We start from the raw sequence: 22,307 nt of genomic DNA on the forward strand, positions 1-22,307 counted from the left end.
AACCTTTCTCTCGACACAGTCCGGGGGGATGAGGGGCTCCAAACAATTACCTCGGAAAAGGCAGGAAGCAGGTGAGCGGGTGTGTGGGGGTAGAGCGAGGGGAGTGGGATGAAATGAGCTGGAAAGAGGGGTGACCTCGGTTTAAAAGGAGTTGGGTAATAGAGGTTTTCGGCCAACATGAGCATCAGAGGTCAGAGGGAGCAGGATAAAAAGGATTAGGGGACCTGGTGAAAGAAGGTTGTACTACTTTGATAGAGGTCAGAGTGGAGTCAAGGAAACAGGGGAGTGCTGTTTTTCAACATCTAATTTTGAGTATAGTCTTTTTTTTCAAACACAAACCTGAGCCTGAGGAATGTGATTAATGCAATGTTGACCTTTTGAAGATGACGCTGGGCGAACCCCTCAAAGGTGCTGCAATGACACGAATGTGCTTTATTTTCCTGCTGATGAGTAACGCTGCGTCGGTCTCCACGCAGTTTAACGGATACAACTGTGACGCCAGCCACCACAGCAGGTTTCCTGGTGAGAATAACGCAGACAGACTCATTCGCTCTGTCCTTCTTTGATTCCGACTGCAGATATTGAACACAAGATAATGATTCTGTCAGAGGTGGAATTTGCTCTGGTTTTTTAATTTGGCGAGTGTACTTTGGATTAATTGGGTATTTCTCCACACACTGTGTAGTTCTATTACCTCCCTGTGTGATGTGATGCATTCAACTATTTACCTCAAAACACAAGTCCACTTAATGTGACACTGGCTTGTTCTACTAACATGTAAAATATTATTATGAATTAATTGATATTATATGTATTTAATAATTTACCCTGTCAAAGTTATTTATATATATATCAATACATTGTAGATTGTGTATATTGAGTTCTTCTATTTTTGATAATTTTTATATTTTTCTTTTGAATCTCTACGTTGTGGCCTTCGTGTCTTTTGAAAGGCTTTGTTGTTTATATATTTACTTTTTAATTGATCTTATCTTGTCTCCCGACGTTATAGACAAAGTACAAACATTTCTCAGTTTTACACAATCCAAGACAGAAGCACATCAGGTTAAAGCCTTTTTTTTTTTTTAAGCATTACAACCCTAATAAAAGCAGGGTTAATTACAGCCTTGTTTTACTAAACTATATTATTTTTAGCTACATGTACCTGACTAAAAATAAAATCTTACGAGTGCAGATACTGCATAATATCAATTTGACAGCTACTACAAAGATAATGTTTGAGAATGAACTTTTTTTATTCAAATGCATCTTCTCCTTGAATGTGCCTGATTCGGCCTCTTTGAACTCCTGATGATTGTTTTCTTATTTAGCTTTTTTAAAGTGTTGATTGTCATATCACATTTGCAGTATCTTAATCCTACAGATGTAAAGTCTTGTTTTAAAGGTGTCAGCCTGGGTCTGTATTTATCTAAAAACTGCTGAAGTCAAAAAATTCATAGTCACAAACTTCAGAATAAATGATTCTTAATTATACTCTTAAGTATTCAACAATAGTCTTAGATCAAAGAGACTGATGCAGGTCTATTAAGTTGGTTTAGAGCAGATCACAGATGGCTGCAGCGCAAATTAATAAAAGTGATATTAGTTGTGTTAATCACTCTTTGTGCATCTCGACTGTGTGTGACTAAATTATAGTCTTTTTTTAATGATGAAAACCAGCTGGCAAATTACTTTACTGCTCCAGTGTGAATTTCTTCTGTTTCTACTTTAACTATTTTATAAGAGTATTAAAGTTCAAGTGTGCAGGATTTAGAGGTGTCTATTGGCAGATATTAAACATCATTTTCATAAATGTGTATTAATTGGGGTAAAAAATACAAAAAACAACAAAATGGAAATATTTTACCGACACATATATATCAGTAAAATTATTATATTTTAAATAATGAACAATATGGTAGATGTAGATTGTTGTCTTTTGTTAGTTATTTTTGCATCAACCTTACAACCATGTTATTTGAAAGTTGCTCTTTAACGTGTTGCTCTGAGTCGCAGTGAGTTGCTCTGGTAACGTTGTTCACACTCGGTGAACAGCTGAGTTTGATCAATATGGACCTTTCAATATGGGGATTTGATCCCTACCATCTAATCAGACACTGTTTGATCCCTGAGATTCCAGGTAAGTATCAGTGTGGTGGTGAACGAGCTCTGGCTGCAGACGATTGAAAACTTCCTTCCTCCTTTTCTTCCTGAACTCTCTTCCTCTGTCTTCCTGCAGGAGAGCGGGACGTCAGCGTGTACTGCGGGGTCCAGACCATCACCTTAAAGATCAACTTCTGCCCGGTGCTTTTCTCCGGCTACACTGACGCAGACTTGGCCCTGAACGGTCACCATGGTGACATGCAGTGCCGTGGCTTCATCAACAACAACACCTTCCCCACAGCGGTCCTGTTCAGCATCAGCCTCAGCACTCTGGAGGCCTGCGGCAACAGCCTGGTGGTAAGGAATACACAAACACTAAGATGCATAGGCAACGTCATAATGCTGTTTATTGACCTGGGAGAAAGCAACGTGTGTGGTGTGTTTCTCTCTGCAGGTCAGCACAGCCTACGGGCCCAATGCCTATGGGAACATGTCTCTGGTACAAATTGGTAACATCTCAGGCTATATCGACACCCCTGACCCGCCAACTATAATCAGCTACCTGCCCGGCTTGTTGTATAAATTCAGCTGCAGCTATCCACTGGAGTACCTGGTCAACAACTCACAGCTGGCATCGTAAGTTGCTAACAAACAACTCCTTCAGCACCAAAAGAAAGCTTGACCCTCATGGAGTCAGTGGATTAGATATTACTTTTAAAAATTTATTTATTTAATGAAGAAATGTGTTTTCCTAAACGGTGGCAATGATAAGCCTTTTAGTTTAAAAGCCTGAATGCGTTTGTGTCTCATAATATTTTGAGAAGCATTTCTTCAAATGTTTGAGATGCTAATATACATCCTCTAAACTGTTGTCTTTCAGTCATGTAAATAAATAAATATACTCTAACTTTGTGATTACATCCCATCACACCATCTGCTATCAAAGTGTTATTCTTTTTAAGTGCACCAGCCATCTCCAAAAAGATGAAAAATAGAATTATAATAACGGTGTTGAACTCTTCACAGCTCCTCTGCTGCTGTTTCTGTCAAGGACGGCAATGGTACCTTTGTGAGCACGTTGAGTATGATCCTGTATAATGTGAGTTCACAGCCACACAAACATTTTTTTTTTTTACAATCAATACAATTTTTTCTGCAATTCATGAAGCTTTTAATTATAAGTGTCAGAAATACGTTTGATGAAAATTGAGTTCATGATCTCTGAATCATCATTTCAATAGATCCATCTTTATACAACTGGTGATGTCTCATTCTTATTGTAAATAACCCTCTCAATAAATGAATGAAGATTGAGTTCATGAGCTTTGAATCATGTTGGTGCTTTCTTCTAATGAATCCGTCAACTAAAAGAAAACTGATTTATTTTCATATTTTTAATTTATCTATTTTTATTTATCCTATATTTAACCAGGATGGTCCCAGAAAGCGATTGAGATGCATGCATATAAATTACATCACCATAATCTAATACCCACAAAAAAGTAATTTGGACTCATCTTTTTCTAACAGTAAATGAAAAGGTGTTTTTAATTGAAAATAGAAACCTAACTTCTGAGTTTTGCTACTTTTAAAGACAATGCCATGGAATAAATTATAGTGTCATCTGCATAAAAGTGCATGTTTGACGTTTCTAATCCTGAACTAACCCCATTTATTTAGAAAACAATTTTTGTCCTAAGATAGATCCTAGAGGAATGCCTGTCTTGACCATCTTAGATGAAGAGTTGTAACTGGCTATGGACACACATTGAGTTATTCACAGTTTCTCAAAAGCCTCAAAAGATTTTAAATGTGTGCCACTGACAGGGCAGCTGACAGGGCCACTGACAGGGCAGCTGCATGACCTGACTTCCTCCTTTGGTCGTGTCATAATGTGACAACCACTAGAGGTCACCTAACAATAAAATGTAACCATTAAACTATGCAAGTTTTCTTTTACTTTTTACAAGAGGAAAGTTTTGGACCAATGCATTGTTGGTTTATGTCCCTTCACTGGATTTGTACACAATATCATAAATAGAGTATCACAAGCCTTGTACTATACTCACTATGTGACAGTTTTCCTTATTTGTTCCTAATCTCGTGCTTTTTTTTTTGTCCTCCACAGGATTCAACATACAATCAACCTCTTTCTATTCCAATGGCTGGACTGGCTCTGAAAACCAGAGTATTTGCTGCTGTGAAAGCCACAAACTTAGACAAAAGGTTCCAGATAATATCCGATCTTTTACTATTGGATATTCTCCTAATTTTAAAATGTCAGAAATCTAATGTAGCAGCAGATATCTTATCATTAACAACAACAACAACTTCAGTGAAGCACATATGATATTTCGGTCAATCACAACATCTTTCCCAGCATCATTTTTTGAATGACGCCAGGAATTAGTCTTTTTTCTTTGCTTTGCCTACATTCATTATGCCATTATGTTATTATTCTAAGGGAAGGCGCCAGCCTGCAGCAGAGAAAGCCCGAGTTGTATTTTCCCATGTGCAGTTAGATCTCTATCCCTCATCCCATCTCGCACTTTTGTCCTTGTGCAGGTGGAACATCTTGATGGACTACTGTTACACAACCCCCTCAGGGAATCCTAATGATGAACTCCGCTATGACCTTTTCTTTGGGTAATCTTTTTTTTTCCCACTCAAGATGATGACTTAATGAACCACAAAAAGAGAGTCATTACCTATTCAGGTCCTCCGAATGGGTCATGCTCATGAATGCTACTTTTTTCTTCTCTAAGTGCTTAAGCATACATCAAATCTGTCATGTTCACAGTGTGCATGTAGCAGTAAGTATTATCATGTATGTGCATATCTGTGTCCTCTTTGACGCAGCTGCTCCAAAGACCCACAGACGACAGTTTTCGAGAATGGGATGAGTCAGATGGGGCGATTTTCCTTCGAGGTTTTCCGTTTCGTTAAACACAGACACCAGAAGATGTCGACTGTGTTTTTGCACTGCGTCACCAAGCTTTGCCGGGCCGACGACTGCATCATGCTCATGCCAGTAAGTGTAAAAACCAAGCATCTGAGTTTGTGTGTCCCCTGACCTCAATGAGGACTGGAATCTGATGATGTGATTGGCAGATTTGTGGGCGACGGCGGAGGCGGGATGCAGAGGAGAGTCATGATTCCCTACCATCAGCGTCTGGGAACGCAGTCATCACTGCTGGACCGATCATCACCAGGAGTGGTATAAAGAATACAGTGTCTCTTAAAAGATTAGACTCACAGGCCTGGGTTAGGAATGCAGAGGCACAAAATCTGACACATTAAAACTAGTCACACATTTCAAGGTTGTTTGTTTAATTTTTAAGAAAGAGAAAAAAGGAAAACTGTAAAAATTGTGGTTTTACCAAGGGTTCAGTCAACAGCCTCTCACTCAGGTACAGAAACCTTGAAATTGCTGCACTTAAATCTGTTCAGTGGATTAAACCAATTATCTTTAATATGTTAATAAGCAAGCTTTACAAATAGTAACAGGATTGTATTGTCTTAAGATACAGCCACACCATCTCTTCCCCTGTATTTCAAGTCCTAATGCTAAGCTAAGCTAAGAGAGTGACATCAATCTTTTCTTCCAACTCTCAGCAATAGAGCAGATATGTATTAGTATTTCGATAAATCAGTGAATCCACAGTGAAGATTAAAGTATCTGTAAAAATGACTCTGATAAACACTTTGATAATCATTTTTCAGATGAGACTCCTGTCAACAACTCCCAGCTCGGTAAGCTCCCTCATGCCATGTTACACAATGTAAAAAAAAAGGTTTTAAATGTCACCTGTCACTGAAGATAGCAGATACCGATGGAAATTGATGATTTACGGCAACGACACAAAGGTTCCACCTTCTCTTTCTGAAAAAAAGAAAAAAAGAGAGACAGGTCATCACGTCAGAAACACGTCACCTTCATCCTTCTGCTTTTGTTCATCTTTCCACCCACCAGCATCTGGAGGCTCCTCCCAGCCGATGAACCCGGTGACCAGTGCTCTGATCTCAGGCGTGGTCGTCCTGGGTGGGGTCAGCGTGGGCTTCCTCCTGCTGTCGCTTCGCCTCCTGCAGAAGTCCCGCCTCCCAACAACCTCAGCCTCAGGTGTTTGGAACCCCAGCTTCAAATAAATAAACTGTACATCACATAATTGAGTAATACTTTCTAATACAGCCACTGGTTTACAGGGTGATTTTATGGTATCAGATTAAAGGCCAGGTTCTTAAAACATACGTATTAGTTCACACTAGTACTTATTTGTAAGTTAAGTTTAAGAAACATGACAAATGTACAATATGGTCCAAAAGTCGCATTGAAAAAGTGGCATTAGGACCCTAGTGTGTACCAGTATGGGAAAACAGCTGAATACATACAAAGTAGACACAATATAAGTACCTTAAGTACATGACATAGAACAGAGACACAAAATGTGTGATTGTGCCCATAGTACACTCAGTATCCCTAAAGGATGAAACAGAGGGAGCTAGAACATAGTTCAAATCATTTCAACTATAAAACCAGATGTGATGTCCACACATGATCAAAATCAAATGAAACTATATCAATAATTTGTACTGAGCTGTAAGAGTATGAGTTACAGTGCTGGGAAACAAATGTTGATGTTTGGCAAGAAAATGGTTAACAATCTAAATGTGTCATCAACAGAATTAGGTTGTTAACTTAATTATTAAGTTTCTTAAGTAATGGGGATTACCTATTTTTGATCCAACACACAGGAGAAACTCTCTATAGGTTTTTGATAAAGTATTTGTATAAGAACAAGGTTTGTGGGCTGCAGTCCAATGTGTAGCTGTTATCCTTTTAGTACTTTTTAATTATACTTCATTGTTTGTATATCATTGTTACCATACCAACATTTACAGAAACACTTTTATTTCTGTCAAATGCCTGATTGTTTGTTCCCTTTCTTTTCTTTTCTTTTCTCCCACTGCTCTTACATTTTTAGGAACTAGTCAGTATTTAATTATACAACAAAATCACACTGTAAATCATTGACTGTATTATAAACTCTTACCCCTCTTTGTACTGACAGTATGTTGAGGCCACTGATTTTAACAAACCAATACTGATGTGTTGGCATGTGTGTGTTCCTCAATACATATTAATAAAATTTGTACTGTATTGTTTTAGGTCTTGTGTATTTATTGCCTTTGATACCTCATCAAACAAACAATAGATATATTTAGTGTGTATGTGAAGACATGTTATCCTATTTTATATTCACAGTTGTTTTTATTGTGACACAACGCTGTAAACTGTTTAAATGTGTAGCATGTATAACCCTGTGTACTATTAAAATTTACAAATAAACAAGTGTTTTGAAATGAAGAAAGTCGATGTATTGTTGCATGTTTCAATTCAGCTGCTGCTGCAATATCAGTATGTTTCGGATATGTACATTTATTTTGGCTCTTAGCTGCTTTGTAAAATTTGTACCTATTCACTAACTTTCTCTATTTTTTCAGTCTATGTGAAGCTAAACTAATATCCTAGCTTTATCCTATACTTACCACACATATCTCTTAAATCATCCCTTTAAACTTTCACTTTAAACAGGTATTTTAATAGGAATCGAGATCAGTCTAAGTATGTTGATCGCCCCCTGGTGGCTGGCTGCAGTAAAGGTCAGCTAGCCAAATCATTTGAATATCGGCTAAACAAAACCATCTCTGAGCTGCTGGCACTTTAATGGCACATATTTGTTATGTGGGTAAAAACTTTCATGGCATATCTTCAGTGATTTATCCGACTACGATCAGTAAAGTTCTTTTACAGCGTCACGGCCTTGTGAGTGTCCAATCTCCAGGGAAACGAACAAAACACCGGGGCTCATTTGATGACCGCCAGAATTAATCTTTCAATTTTTCCTTTATTGATTTCCTTTTACGATGACCTATATAAACGTCTGCTGGGCAGCCGCTGCGTCTCACATGTCTGACTCTGCGGGTGTTTTTGTGACCCGCACGGCTCTGCTGCGTTCGCTGCTCTTTATCACCCTAATCCCTCATTTCAACAGCCATTTTGGGATGTATTCAGAGTCCACAATGACCACAGATAACTGAAATGAGAGGAATAAATGCTATCGTATCTCTTTCTCTCAGTTTACTATCTGTTGTAATTGATTAAACTCTTCTCCCACGATGGAAATTAGGCTGGGACTTTACTTTGGATGTTGACGCCAAAGAAGACGTACACACACTGTGAGTAATATACGTGAGGGTGTTTGTGTGTGGGCGAGAAGGCAGAAAGGCTTAGCATGTTTAAGTGCACACGTCATGACAATAACAATTTGTCCAGCATTTGTCTGCGTGGTTTACAAAAGCCTGACAGAGACACCCATCCTCCAACTTGACCCCGATCAGAGTTTTCTCTTCCCAGATGGCTCACCTGTCAGGATCGGGTTCCAAGGGTCACGCGATTGTTTTCTTTGAGTTAAACTTCAACATTAACCAAATAAAAAACAATTCTCCATTTCAAATATATGTGAGTTTGTACTTTCTACAACGTCTGACGCAGAAAAGACAAATATTCTAACGTAAATCTTGTCCAAGTTACATAAAAACATTCTGTCAACAGTCTGACTAAAATGTATGTTGATAACAACATGTCACTAATAAAACAATATAAAAAAAAAAACATATATAATATTTTTTGTGATGATGTTTAAATTAAAGGTCATCCAGTTTACATTAAGATTAACACCTCACAAGACAACAGCTCCTTCTCTGTCTATTATGTGTGAGGTCCCAGGTGACAACAAACCATACATGCCCTCACTTTATTAAGTGTCATATTAAGGAAACAGGGGCTGCGTTTCACACACAAAGGCCTCGTGGACTTTGTTTAAACATGTTACTTCGAAGGCGACTGTGTCGGGTTTCATCATTTGCCTCCAGGAGAGGACCACGGCACCTCAGCCACAAAAACTGAATTGTTCACGTGCAAACCGAGGCAGCCCCAGCAAAGTGGCATTGACCTTGTTTCCATCCAATCCTAAAACAGTGCTGTGACTACACAAGGTCAGGTTCACCATATATACAACAGCCCACTGCGCTCTCATCCTAAACCAGCAAAGAGACCGCGGAGGTAAGGTCCCGGCTAAGATAACATCTGGCTAAGATTCCTTGATTGACAGTTCTGGATTAAGCATCTAAAAAAAGTTTTTTTTCTTTTTGTAGAAATCACCTCAGTGGATTTAGAGATGATTTCTTCCGGATTTTCTTTTGGGATTTTCTGTGTCTGACATCTGTTGTGTTTGCCTCAGCTTTTTTCACAGAGGGCAGAGTGGGGACATGGCTTTATTCAGCTTCCTTATCCTGACCTCCCTGTGTATTGTGGGCCGAGAGGCCCTCAGCTTATCCGACTGTGGAGTTTACGCCAGAAGACCAGGTAAAGACCTTTGTTCTCACATTTTGGTTTCAGACACGAGGGGTTGTATTGATATTTCAAATGTAGACCTTTAGGGAAGCAATATTGATTTTAGTTCAAATATTGAATTAGCACACTTGTATCCAATGGTAAAAATATATCCTCACAGTAAAATAGTAGATGTTTGAACAGGGATGAGAAATTTTATATTTATATTTTTCTGATTTCATTAACTGTGCTGGTGGTGGAGTGTTTTTTTCTTCAAATTTGATATACATTTTTACTTAACACTTTTATTTTATTAAATTTGTTTTGTCATATGCCTATGTATGCACAATATTTTTCAGAATTGTTTTGACACATTTCCTCCATTGTAAGACGCAAAGTTGTCCTGATTGGTACGATTCTACTCAAACTAATGAAATTCATGTCAGTTCAGTCTTTCATTGTCAGTCTTTCGTGATAATGCTTTTTTATCGTTATCAGAATATACTGATATCGGGGTGATGTGTGGCACGTCTGCCATCGAACTAGCTATTCAAATCTGCCCTGCGATCTACACCGGATACAACGGGAGCTTACTGATCCTGAACCGCATCCGGGACAATGTGGCCTGCAAGGGGACGCTGGACACCTCGGTGGCACCTCCTGTGATGAGGTTCAGCTTCCCCATCAGCGAGGGAAACGCCTGCGGAAGTAATTTCTTGGTGAGTGTTGCATCAATAAAGTATCCTGAATTCAACTCTTGATGGTGGAGGTGATCGTGGGGCTTGTTTCGTCTTCAGCTAAAGAGAATTAGAGCAGATTTAGGAAACCGAAAGAGAAGCTGTGTTTTGGGCCGAGCACGAGGAGGAGGCAAGAGAAGAGAGGGGAGAAATAAGAGGCTTTTCAGACGAGATGAATCAGACTGCTCTTGACTTAATGTAACACAGATGGATGCAATCCTCTCTGTGGAGAGGGAGAAAGTTTAGAAAGCTGTTCCACTTTCTTGATATGATTTCATCACTGCTGCATGCTGTGCGGAAAGACGTTGGCCACCATTTATTTTTAACCATTTCTTAAATAATCAAGATCCTCCTGAATAATTCCTCAGACCACGAGCGCCCCAGGGACGGGAATCTTCTCCGACTTCTCCAACATCCAGACCGTCAATGTCAGCGGGGTGGTGCGATCCTTCGACCCAACCATCGGGACCATCACCTACAACGCGGAGCTCAAGTATTACTACTCGTGTGCTTATCCTCTGGAGTATCTCATCAACAACACCCAGGTGGACGTGTAAGTGTACAATTATCGTATGTGGGTTGAAAACATACGTTAGCACCGCTCATGTTTCGCTCGCGTGACAAGCGTGATCTCATTCTTCCTTCTCCTCGCAGGTCATCCTCCACCACGGCTCTGAAGGACAACAATGGGAGCTTCATCAGTACTCTGAGCATGGCCTTGTACAAGGTGCCACCTTACACCACTTCTCACACACTATACATTCCCTTACATCAACACTTTTGTTCAATGTGTAACTGTAGAAGATTAATCTTATGAAACAGCTTTTATAATTTGTATTCTTAAATATCATCCCTCTCTTCTTTTGCTAGGATGATAATTACACCAAGCCCCTTGCCATGCCCCCTCTGGGTGTGGAACTGAGGACAAACATCTACGTGGAGGTTGTTGCATCCAGCCTGACATCACAGTAAGATCCGTTAACATTATATCCCACCTACAGCCTGCTCCGTGTCTGGTTCAGACCTGAGTAATCAAATTTGATTTAGTTTTGCAATTTTTACTCCAAATATTAAAATTACATAGGAACTACAGCTTTTCAGAGTACGGTTTTACATTAAAAACATATAAACATAAAAACAGAAGTTTCAAACACTTACTAAATGAAAATCAAGTCATTTTTCAGTTGTTGACATATCTACCAAAGAAACATTTTATGGGGTTTCATGAACAAAACAGGTTCAGGCCGAATAATTCAATATTTTGTTAAATGGAGAAAATAAAGAATTAAAGTCAGAAAAATGTATAGAAACTTACCATCTCACGACCCCTCAGATTTCTCTTGTGGCATTTAAAGAGACCCGACACCCAATATTAGAAACTACCAATATATACAGATATGTTGTATAATGAAAAGAATCCAGTTTGATATTGAACTATTAACTATTAAAATCCATTAAAATTCCACCAAGAGCAGACACAGTAGTAAATGATTCTTAAATGAAAATGAATCAGTTTTAATGACCTATTAATGTAATATGCTATATAATGATATATCAATTCAAGGGACATTTTTCTGTAAAACAAATACTTTTACTTTGATACACATATCAAAGTAAAAGTATTTTGTACTTTGAAGTACATGGTCTATTACTTTATTTGTCCGGCTTTTTAAAGCAGGATTGTTGTAATAACTTGTAATGGAGTATTTTTAGATTATCAAAAGTTCAAAGTCACTTCTGCCACAACTTCTATAAAGAGAAAACTCAAGAGTTAAAAAGTTCTTTGTGGACTCACTCCTACAATAATTAACCTGACAAAATTATATATAAAATAAAAAAACATTATCCTACAATATCACTTCAACTATAACTTATTACTCATGGTGCACAATTTTCATTTTTTGTTAATTCACTCCAAAATTTGAGCTGTTGTGTGATCCCCTCTGTTTCTGCACTGCAGTCATTTAATGAAATACTCTTTACCAACCTAGTATTTTAGTTGTTGTAAGGCTAAATATGAAAAGCAGTTTTAATCTAATGTCTTTACTTTAATCTTTCTCTAAATTCTAAGATGTAATTCTTAGCAGTTTGATAAATAACAGGTCCTGGATGCTGGTAATCCATGGGAACTGACAGCTGATTGATAGCTTCATAAAAACACGTTTTCCATCTCCTACAGTCTCCAACCACTGGACTGTGTTAATAGACTGTAAATCTGAGGATTCCACCTGTGACCTGGAGTCTCTGACTCGGTGCTGGGGACCTCGTTGTTTCTTCACAGGTACTTTGTGCTTCTGGACCGGTGCTACGCCTCAGTGTCTCCGCTGCCCTCCAACGACAGCTCCTTTAATCTGTTTGTCTCGTAAGTCACAAAACACCTTAAAACATTGTGCGAAAAAAGTGTGAGCTGTCTTCCTTTCGTAACTTGTACGTTTCTTCCAGTCCGTCAAGGCCTGATAATGAGTTCTGTCTCTCGGTCCAGCAGTCCAGCTTTAAATTTAAACCTTTCACACATACCTGCAGGTTTTCCTGTCGTCCGTGTAATGAGTAAACCGCAGCTACCTCTAGATTCAAAGGGAGCCCTAGTCTTGATTTCAACTCCCTGCCTTTCTATCATTAATTCACTGATTGTATTTATCCATGTGATGTGCAAATGGGGCACTTGTGAGGTACGCCTTTTATTGAAAGGTGCTCCGTAGATCAGCTGACCACCGTGCTGGAGAACGGCGATAGCCAAAAGGCTCGCTTCTACTTCCCAGCGTTCCGCTTCATCGAGCAGCAGAACCAGACCATCTCCACCTACTATCTGCACTGCATTACTCGGCTCTGTGAGCGCAGCACCTGCAGCTCCTTCAAGGTACTGGATGGCACCACATGCATTTCAAGCAGAAATTTCCAGTTCCAGCCAGATCCTCCTTAACTCAAAGTCTGTCCGTCTGCTCTGATCCACAGAGATGCAGCAGGAAGAAGAGGAGCGTGGAGACCACGGTCGTCCAGGACAGCATCACTGAGCCGTCCGTGCTCACAGTGGCTATAAGGGCCAAGACGGAGAGCTGTAAGTCCTCTATGTGTCCTTATCTCTGTGCAAATGAGGTCTTAAAAGAGTCAGACAAAAGATCCAAAGTCAGTATTAACAGTTCCCTTGAGATACTTCTCAGACATCATCAAGTGAACTCCCCAAAGCAGAGCGAGTCACATACAGAGAGGAAAACATCAGGTGGCTACGATTGGCCGTCTGAAATTGGGAAAATGTAAATGGCCAAAACATGAGCACTTTAACACACAGATGGGGGGGCAATTATAGAAACTACTTCACGGGAAAAATGAGTCAATAGAAAAATAGTCTGACTACTGCTTTTAATCTGTTTTTAATCGTCTAGACCCTGAAAAACTCAGCTAAGTGCAGTTTGTCTGCTCTCCTCGGCTTTTACTCTATCTCTTACTATAATTAGTTTATTTCTCAAATATCTTTGGGAAATATAATATTTTGGAAAATATGAAATGAAATGGTCCCTCATAACGAAAGGCTGACTTGTTCTGTCTTTCTTGCAGCCATTCTCCCCAAAGACGAGGGTAAGTATGTGATTTATGGAACTGATTGCCATGAGAACAGCCATTCACAAATTTTCTACTAATTAGATTCCTCCAGAAATGAAATCCCTTCTTATCTGCAGTCATAACATTTTATTTTTATCCTGCTGGAATTAAGCATCCCGTAATGGTATCACTCTCATTTGTGCACAGCGCTCTCCGGTGCCCAGACCGATGGCAAGGGCGCGTCTGTCGGCCTGGGAATTGCCGTGGCCGTCCTCATTGTGATAGGGGTGACGGCCATTTTGATGGCGGCTTCTTTTTATCGAAAATTGAAGCGGCTAAGCTAGCAGCCGCCCATAATGCTAGAGGCTAAATGACATAATGAGTTTGACAGGGTGACATTCACAAGCTGGTGGAGGTGCATTAATGTATGTATGTAGGACTCTGATGTACTGAATCAAACTATTGATTGGAGCACTTAATGTTTCTGTCCGACCTTTCACAGACTGCCACAAGTTATGGAAGGTGATGTCTGTATAATGCACCCATTACGATGATGAAAGAGAATAAAAGAAAAGAAAAGACAGAAATAAAAGAGAGAATACGAAACTCCTCATTGACAGCAAGCTGTCAGTCTTCAGATTTGTTTTCAGTAAAAATTTGAAAAACAAGATATTACTTGGCGAACCAGGGTCTGTCTTAACGCACAGTGATAAGAAACAGACACAAGAGCGGCATCAATCTTCTTGTCAAGAACATTTTACCATATTTGACTTTTCCTCTAGCAGCTGCAGTGAAAAATAATAAAATATATATATATATATGGCGAAAAATGTGAAACTTTACATTTCTGTCTCACATAAAATTTGATTTATTGTCAGTATGTAAATATTCTTTGATTCACGTACTCAGACTTGTTTTGTTTTTTTTACACGCCCATCCATAAATCTGTGTATGAATCCTGAACCTGAATGACACAGAAAGTGGATTTCACATTCCTACTTGTGATGGTTTGACAAGCAGCATAGATTTGTTTTGTATTGTTGGGCGAGCCAGAGCGGACATGTTGTATGTAGAAATTCATGTATAATGGATTGAATTTTAGAGACATTACTCTGCATTCTGCAGCTCATACAGATTGCATGGCTGAATTAAAAATGTATCATTTAAAAAGGATCGATAACAACAGAATGAAAAGGTCCATTTAGTTATTTATTTGCAGAATATGCTTGTTTGGATGATGTATTCAAGCCTGCATAATATCAGGGGGGATTTACTTAGTTGTAATGCTTGTAATAATGTATCATCTACTGTGGCAACTGTTCTGAGAACTGTCCATTTCCACAGAGTCAATGATGTCTGCTGTGTATATTTGTGCCATTTGTTTTTGTCACGCATGCATTATTACTATTAAAGCTTGGAGGATACGAAACAAGAGGTTGTGTCTTCTAACACTAGACCCTCACCTGCAGTTAAACTGTGCGTGCTGTGAGCGCCGATGTCAGAGAGAGCATTTCACAGTCCACATGAAACGATTTCGCAGACACAAGAAGATTTTCCTCATCTTCAGTTGAGTTCACAAGAGTTAGTATATCTGACACACGAGCCCCCGTGTTGTTTTATGACTGGAGGAATGTAGATCGTACAAAAAGTGGAGCTGTTCAATATGAATAGTTGTATTTCAAATTCATATTTTCAGGAGGCTCCTTCCCTTTGAGCTTTGAAGCCAAAGGATAAAAGAAAAATGTATGCTGGGGTTTGTGGAGTCATGTTTTTGTAATGATCCTCCACTAGAGGGTGTCTAATCACCATTTCTTTAATTTCATATTTTCAGGGACTAATATATGTCACTAATAAGCACCTGCAGAGTACCATTACTTAATTAATTTAATTAGTACTGTAGATTGTTAAGCATCGAGAAATTTCCATAAATACTGCCTGAGAATCAAGATATTAATTTCTAAATGTTTTGTATCAATCAGGATTAAATTAATATTTTGCTCTGACATCATCACAAGCGTATTTCTCTTCAAACGTAAGTTATATATCAGCTCTGTGAAGGGATGGAAAGTTCACAAGTCGCCGCTACTTCTCATATTTATGTGGTCATTGGACGATGAAAAGCCAGATGTCACCTCATGTACACCATAAAAACAACGAGCAAAGCAATCAGCTGGCCAGACAAATGATCTAATCATGAGTTCCTGTTTTGTTAAGTAGGCCATGACAAACTCCATGACAAGACGACCCACTTTGAAACATAAGGGGGATAAATCAGCTGAGCTGGGAACTGGCGCTCCATTAGAACTGCAGTGACTGTATGTTCAGGATAAATCACCCTTTGTGAGTTGTCTGTAATTTAATTAAAAAACAGGGATAAACGCACGCTCTGTCGCTCTCTAATGGCGTGGACATTAACCTTTGGAACCAGCTGTGTTGCCCTCTAAAATGTTAATAGCTGTGGGGAAAACAGAGTCAAAAATCTGTATATTGCACTTGCTGCTCCTGACGATGCATATTTTATTGTATCTTATCACATTTAAATCAAGTCATGTCGTGAGACGTGTTTTTGTAAGCGGCATTTGTATTGCTGCCGTCGGATCTGTGTTTATTTAAGACTATTTTCTGCAGAAGACATGAATTCTGTCTGTGAGGATGAAATTGCTCTTTCTTTTTATCAGCTTAACGTTTTGTTTTGTCCTCAGCTGAAAGAATAATTGTCCTGTCATTTCCATTCTAATTAATATGCATATGAGGCTGTCTTAAGGCTATACATAAGGTTTAGTAGACAGCAAAATCATGAAAAATTGATGGACCAGCTGTAGTTCAGGGCGGGCATATGAATAAGAAGACTCCTGGAATATGACGGCTTTGAATAAACAGTGACAGTCCTGCTAATGAGCTGATGTGATGTTCTAGTGTGAAACAAAGGCAAACAAGCGGGGATGGGTTCAAGGCAGGTAAATGTGAAAAACTTTATAAAGGTAAGACTCAATCTGCTGGACTGCTGAGCAGGCAACGTCATGCAGGAGGGTCCAGCTGTTCCATTAACCTTTTGTAATGAATGTAGCTGGGAAGCTGTGCAAAGTGTAATGTCATAATCACGTCACATCAGAGCCAGAAGAATGAGAGACCTATAGGGCAGCTTTTCTTTGTTACCTCCGGCATGTGTTTTATACATCCCAAGATTTGGGAATATTGGTTTCTTAGATGAGAAGATTGACAACACTTTCCTATCTGACAACCAGACTGGACACTAGAGCGTCTGGCTGGAAAGTAGTCTGTCTCTGTCTCAAGGTACAAATATACCTAACAACACACTTAAAGCTCACAAATATATCTTGTGTGGATATTTCTTAAACAGTCCACAGTACACAAAATCCTGTAAATATACAAAGGTTTTGAATTTGTAATCAGCAAATTAGTCAATTAGTTACTCAAGGGGCAGATTTTGACATCTGTGTTGTGCAAATCAAGCCAGACGAGCTGTTTCTCCTCCTTAAATTACGTTTAGCCAAACTAAGCCAAGATAACCTAGCTAAATCCTCACTTTAGCTCTCTTTGAGAAATCGAATATGTTGTTGTTGTTGTTGTATTAAGGGGCTTCAGAGGTACTGGTGGGTGGCCACCCTTCAGCCAGGCTGTTTCCCCATGTCTACTACTTATGTTAAAACAAGCCAAGCTAAGCTAAATCCTAACTTAAGCTCACTGTAAAATATTAAATACAGTTATTTGGCAGTTTCTGACTGGTTGTCAGAGTTGGGTATAGAGTGAGCCAGGCTAGGTGCTCCCCCATTTTCCCTTTATGTGAAGTTAAGCTAAGATAAAGTAAACTAATCTAGCTAAATTCTAACTTATCTTTCCTACAAGTTTATTGTGGGGCTTCAGAGGGAGAAGGTTTTCTTACCTTTGGACAGAGTTAGGCAAGTTTTCTCCCAGTCTCCATTTCCATTGGGCTTTTAGCTTTTAACTAACTGTCTCCTAGCTTCAGCTAACGGACATATGAGCACTGTGTTTTTCTAAAAACTCTGAGTTTGAACTCAGAAATAAGGAAAGTGCAAGCTAAACTGAATGTTTTATATCAGCAACTTTTTGTTGTTCAACCAAGATTTAAAGGAAAACTGCATTGATATAGCACATGTTGACAGGTTTGTACTGCGTGTGGAAGCTAGCTGTCAGATAAATTACCCTATATGATGCCACTTGAGTCATCATCCATTAAACAGACTGTAAATAAAAAGGTGTGATCTGTCGGTGTGCAGTTACTAAGAAGTGAGTTTAGCAGACCTCTGCTCGTCATCTCTGCTTGAGGCTAATTGCTCCAGGCTACATTAGTTACTACTAACACACCCAAATCTCCACTGTTGGTGGTCGAGGTGCCGAAGGGGTCATTTGGCATCAGGTTTGGACAAGGAGGACTAATTAATTGAATAAAAAAAAGTTCATTTAACTTATTTGTTCGCAACATTTCTACATGGCACCAAAATAGCAAAAACCAGGATATGATTTCCCTGTTTAAAGTTACTATTAAAATGAAGCATACTGGTCACTTAAAGGGAAAACGAGATTTTAAGGGTAAAGCCATAATATTCAGAGAATAGAGTTGTAATATAACAGGAAATAAAGACGGGTGGCGGGGGATTCAAAGGCTGGTGGAGAATAAAGTCATTATTATAGGTTATATGTCATTTTAATGGAGAATATTAGAAGATCGGCCTGTCGCCTGGTTTAAATACAAAATGTGGAGCATCTTTTAAAGATAAACTTGAGTGCAGGTCTCACAAATAACGAAATCGTACATATTTTGTCACATCAGCACTACATTACTGTAACTTCCAGAAATATATTGTGCAAGAAACTGTCTAGAACAACACAGACATGGATGAACTTGCCTTGAGGAAATGTTTGGTAGTGGTGGACTGCAGGGATAAATTAAATAGATTAAATCACAACTTCATTCTTGTCCTCAATCTCAACATTCTGGCAATTTCATCAAGGCCTTGACAAGGTTTATTCAGTCAGCAGCTGGTATTTACGTGTTACGTATAGATGCAGCATGTGAATGAAGGCAGCATATGTCCAAGTGTAGTATCAGTGCTGTGTATGTGAAGGGGTTGTAGTGTTTGTCCAATTAGTGTGGGGAGTGGGAGTGGACAAGGGTGAATGTAGGACACCAGAACACACTGTTCAGCCTTCAGGGGATGTTTCGAACAAACTGTGCCGGTGCCCACTTGACCGAGAATGTCTTACAAGGGAAGATTATTTCCACTCATTGATCTCTGCAGAATCTAAGGCAAACAGACAACTCAAAAGAAGGGAAGACAGTTTGAGCTGATCATGAAAACAGTTTGATTGGCGTGTAGCTTGAAGCGCAACTTGTGATGTGTGAATATGAGAGCTTAATCCTGTGATAAGCATAGATTTTCTAAAATAAATCGGTTGCTGTGGAGATTCAGAGTCAGGCATTCGACTCCAGAAAGAGAAAAAACTGGACTGTTATAAATTCAGGGATGGAGAATAAAACTTGGAGCCAATCAGATCCCAGCGAGTTCAGCTAAATGCCAATGAAATGAGTTGTAATGAAACATTTGAATGAGAGTAACAAAAGTTTGAATCATTATTATTAAAATAAGTACGGGGATTTTGAAATGTGAAATGTGACAAGCTGTTTGGCTCTAAATGGACGCAATCAAGAACTCTGATTGCCAAAGTGAGCTGGAAAATGTTGTAACAGAAAAAAGGTCATAACACAAAGCACTGTTTTTTTGTTTGAGCAATATATTCAAAGTCACTTTTTATTTAAAATATCTTTGAGGTCATCAAAAAACATTCCGTATGAGATTTTTTTATGCTAGACCAAACTCTAATGGCCATCATGGCCATCTTCTGTTTCGAAATATTGGCTGTGTAAATACTGAAAGGATAAGTCTCCTGACATTCTTTTTCGTACTGCACCAATACAATGAAAAGATAATGTATTTTCTGTGTCGGCAAAAATTTATGTAATTAATTCTTCTGTGCTTTACTGCTTCATTTTCTCTAAAACCATTTGAAAACATATCGAGTCACACTGTTGTACTGGGTGACATTAATTGCATGAGCACGGGCACTGCAGTTTGATTTAATTCAATTCCACATACACTGGTCCGATGCTGTAAATGATCTGTTGTCACAAATGAGACATTTAACACTGGTGACGTAATATTTTAGCCATATTCTGAACAGTGATCATGGACTGGAACCACACTACCAAGGTCCTGCTGATGCCCCCGCCCAACCAATCACAAGTCATCCTCAGATGTCAATCATGATGTCACTTCCTAGAGACTCCCTTAAACCCATGACAGAAACCGTCTCTGGTAAAAAAAATATACAAAATACAGATACATTATTTTTTTTACTTTGGACCATTCCTCATTCCTCAATTATAATGTTTTGGCTTCACTTTTGGGGAACTGTCATGTCATCCATCTTTATGTACCTTGATTGTTTTACTCCTGAACAGTGCCCAGGTGTCTTAGGATGTTATTTTGTCTTTTTTAAATAATACAACTATATACTGATGATAGATAGACAGACAGACAGACAGACAGACAGACAGACAGACAGACAGATAGATAGACAGATAGATAGATAGATAGATAGATAGAGAGATAGATAGATAGATAGATAGATAGATAGATAGATAGATAGATAGATAGATAGATAGATAGATAGATAGATAATTATACATCTAGCCCATATGGCACAATGTTCGCATTTAATATTCACTTTAGATCTGTCTTGGCTCTCATCAATCCCCGGGGGAAACATCTGACTCTTTACTACAAAATGCTACTAAACGCTCGATTATGTTCCTGCAGTTAGTCGTCACATTTGTCAAGGCTATTTTAATCCGGACAGGTAATGTGTGCAGCGTCTTCATTGAAAACAGTTGCCTGCTGCAGATGTAAATTGGGCTATAAAACAAAAGCAGCCAAAAGATGTTAAAATGCAGTGTGCAGGCTGAAGGCAGAGTTGAGTGATGATTCTCTGACTCACATTACACAGTCACTTGATCCGCTTAACTTTAAATAGTGTTATTTATGTCTCCGGCATCTGATTACACAACTCATTAGGTTAGAAAGCAACTAGGTGCTTGTGTCAGGCATGCCAACTGAGGACAAACAAAGATTGGAGATTTTTGTCTTTGTGCAAACTCAGAATTAAGAGAGCTAAAATGTGAAATCCCCCTAAAAGGGTTGAATAATCCTTTTCTGGGTGAGCGGCTCTAGTCTTTCTCCAAACATGCAGGTAAAATCCTCTCAACGGTTTTAGCCAGGATTTGTAGATATTCAGTGTATCCCGCACACCTGGGTGAGTGCAAAAAAAGAAGAAGAGCTGGTCACCCAAGAGAAAATGTATTTAGTGTCATCTGTGCTCAACCACTTCGGATTCTGAAAGCTTCTGAAGATTCACTCTGAAAGTTCAGTCTAGTTGAGTCTAAAACTGTTTAAGAGAGGAGCCATTATCCATTATTTTCTTCCTTTTAGAGCAACGGTACTTATTTGGGATCGTGTCATCGTCTGAATTTGGATCTCTCATTGTCTGAATTTGGATCTCTCATTGTCGTGTCTTGAATAAATAGCTTGAAAAGTGAAAAAGGCCAGCATCACCTTGTCCCACTTCATCTTAACTTATTTGTCAAGCTGTCCATCATCCTTTCAACAGGGGGTTACTTGTTAATGATTAATGCGGCACCTCTTAATGTGATGGATGAATCCCCTGCTGCATGATGGGACGGGGGTGGGGGGGGGGGGTGAGTCACCCACCCCTCTCCTACCACTCACCACCACTCTCCACGTAAGGGAGACACACGCCTTGTGTCCATCGATGGAAGGAACAAAGACACATTCAATTTAAGCCCCATCAATAATGTACACATGGGGAAGTCTTTTGCTGAAGCAGCGCCGTAAAAGCCTGGGCACTGTTGTGGTGAAGCGATGGTTTTCAGTATCTACAGATCTGTACACTGAGTCATGTATGGCATCATTGTTTTATTTAGTGTTGCATTGCCGAGTCATTGTGATGTTTGAGACTCCTCTTGAGTTGCTTTCGTGTCTCTGGAGGATGCGGCCCATGCAGGTGCTGCATGGGGAATATGTCACTGGGAAGATAAGAAGAATGCCATCGTTTTTTTGATTTATCACCCATGTCATATATTTGCACGCGCTGTCTATAAAAAGGAAATATGGTTGCCTCAAGTAGACGGCACACTGAGGAAGGACTGTGAATAAAATGTGACATTTTGAAGGTTCGTTTTATTTTTATATTTATATAAAACACTTAAAAGACACAGCGTGATAAGAGACAGGAGGAGGCGGTAAAAGAAGCAAAGAAATGCAGCAATCACTAGGATATCTAATAAAGTAAACCCACAGAAAGGTTATCAAAATAAGTATTAGACATGACTAAAGAAGATATAATCTCTGATTTGGACTTTACAGAGTAAAGGAGTGTAAAGGCCTTTATGCCAGCAGGGCCAGAGAAGCCTCATGTGG

The 22,307-nt window shown here is 39.1% G+C and overlaps 2 protein-coding genes across 7 annotated transcripts; both read left to right on the plus strand.

The window, feature by feature from the left end:
- Nucleotides 1–289: 289 nt before the first annotated feature.
- Nucleotides 290–6,568, plus strand: LOC117772809 (zona pellucida-like domain-containing protein 1). 2 transcript variants are annotated; one of them, XM_034604292.1, is made up of 10 exons: nucleotides 290–522; nucleotides 2,240–2,460; nucleotides 2,558–2,739; nucleotides 3,130–3,202; nucleotides 4,232–4,329; nucleotides 4,669–4,749; nucleotides 4,963–5,134; nucleotides 5,215–5,320; nucleotides 5,827–5,856; nucleotides 6,077–6,568. In XM_034604292.1, the coding sequence occupies exons 1-10, from the start codon at nucleotides 384–386 to the stop codon at nucleotides 6,247–6,249; spliced, it is 1,275 nt and encodes a 424-aa protein (XP_034460183.1). In that variant the 5' UTR covers nucleotides 290–383; the 3' UTR covers nucleotides 6,250–6,568. The 2 variants fall into 2 exon arrangements, with proteins under 2 accessions (XP_034460183.1, XP_034460184.1); XM_034604293.1 differs by having other exon boundaries at nucleotides 6,086–6,568.
- A 2,603-nt stretch (nucleotides 6,569–9,171) lies between these two features.
- On the plus strand, nucleotides 9,172–14,471 carry si:ch211-229d2.5 (zona pellucida-like domain-containing protein 1). Of its 5 annotated transcripts, none has more exons than XM_034604348.1 (11): nucleotides 9,172–9,231; nucleotides 9,405–9,529; nucleotides 9,995–10,215; nucleotides 10,602–10,786; nucleotides 10,888–10,960; nucleotides 11,104–11,201; nucleotides 12,515–12,595; nucleotides 12,922–13,090; nucleotides 13,186–13,288; nucleotides 13,786–13,806; nucleotides 13,978–14,471. In XM_034604348.1, the coding sequence occupies exons 2-11, from the start codon at nucleotides 9,433–9,435 to the stop codon at nucleotides 14,112–14,114; spliced, it is 1,185 nt and encodes a 394-aa protein (XP_034460239.1). In that variant the 5' UTR covers nucleotides 9,172–9,231; nucleotides 9,405–9,432; the 3' UTR covers nucleotides 14,115–14,471. The 5 variants fall into 5 exon arrangements, with proteins under 5 accessions (XP_034460239.1, XP_034460238.1, XP_034460242.1 ...); XM_034604347.1 differs by having other exon boundaries at nucleotides 9,177–9,226; XM_034604349.1 differs by having other exon boundaries at nucleotides 9,214–9,226; nucleotides 9,319–9,529.
- Nucleotides 14,472–22,307: the final 7,836 nt, after the last annotated feature.

The sequence above is a fragment of the Hippoglossus hippoglossus genome, chromosome 13, assembly GCF_009819705.1.
Source record: "Hippoglossus hippoglossus isolate fHipHip1 chromosome 13, fHipHip1.pri, whole genome shotgun sequence".
In the NCBI taxonomy this organism is placed as follows: Eukaryota; Metazoa; Chordata; class Actinopteri; order Pleuronectiformes; family Pleuronectidae; genus Hippoglossus; species Hippoglossus hippoglossus.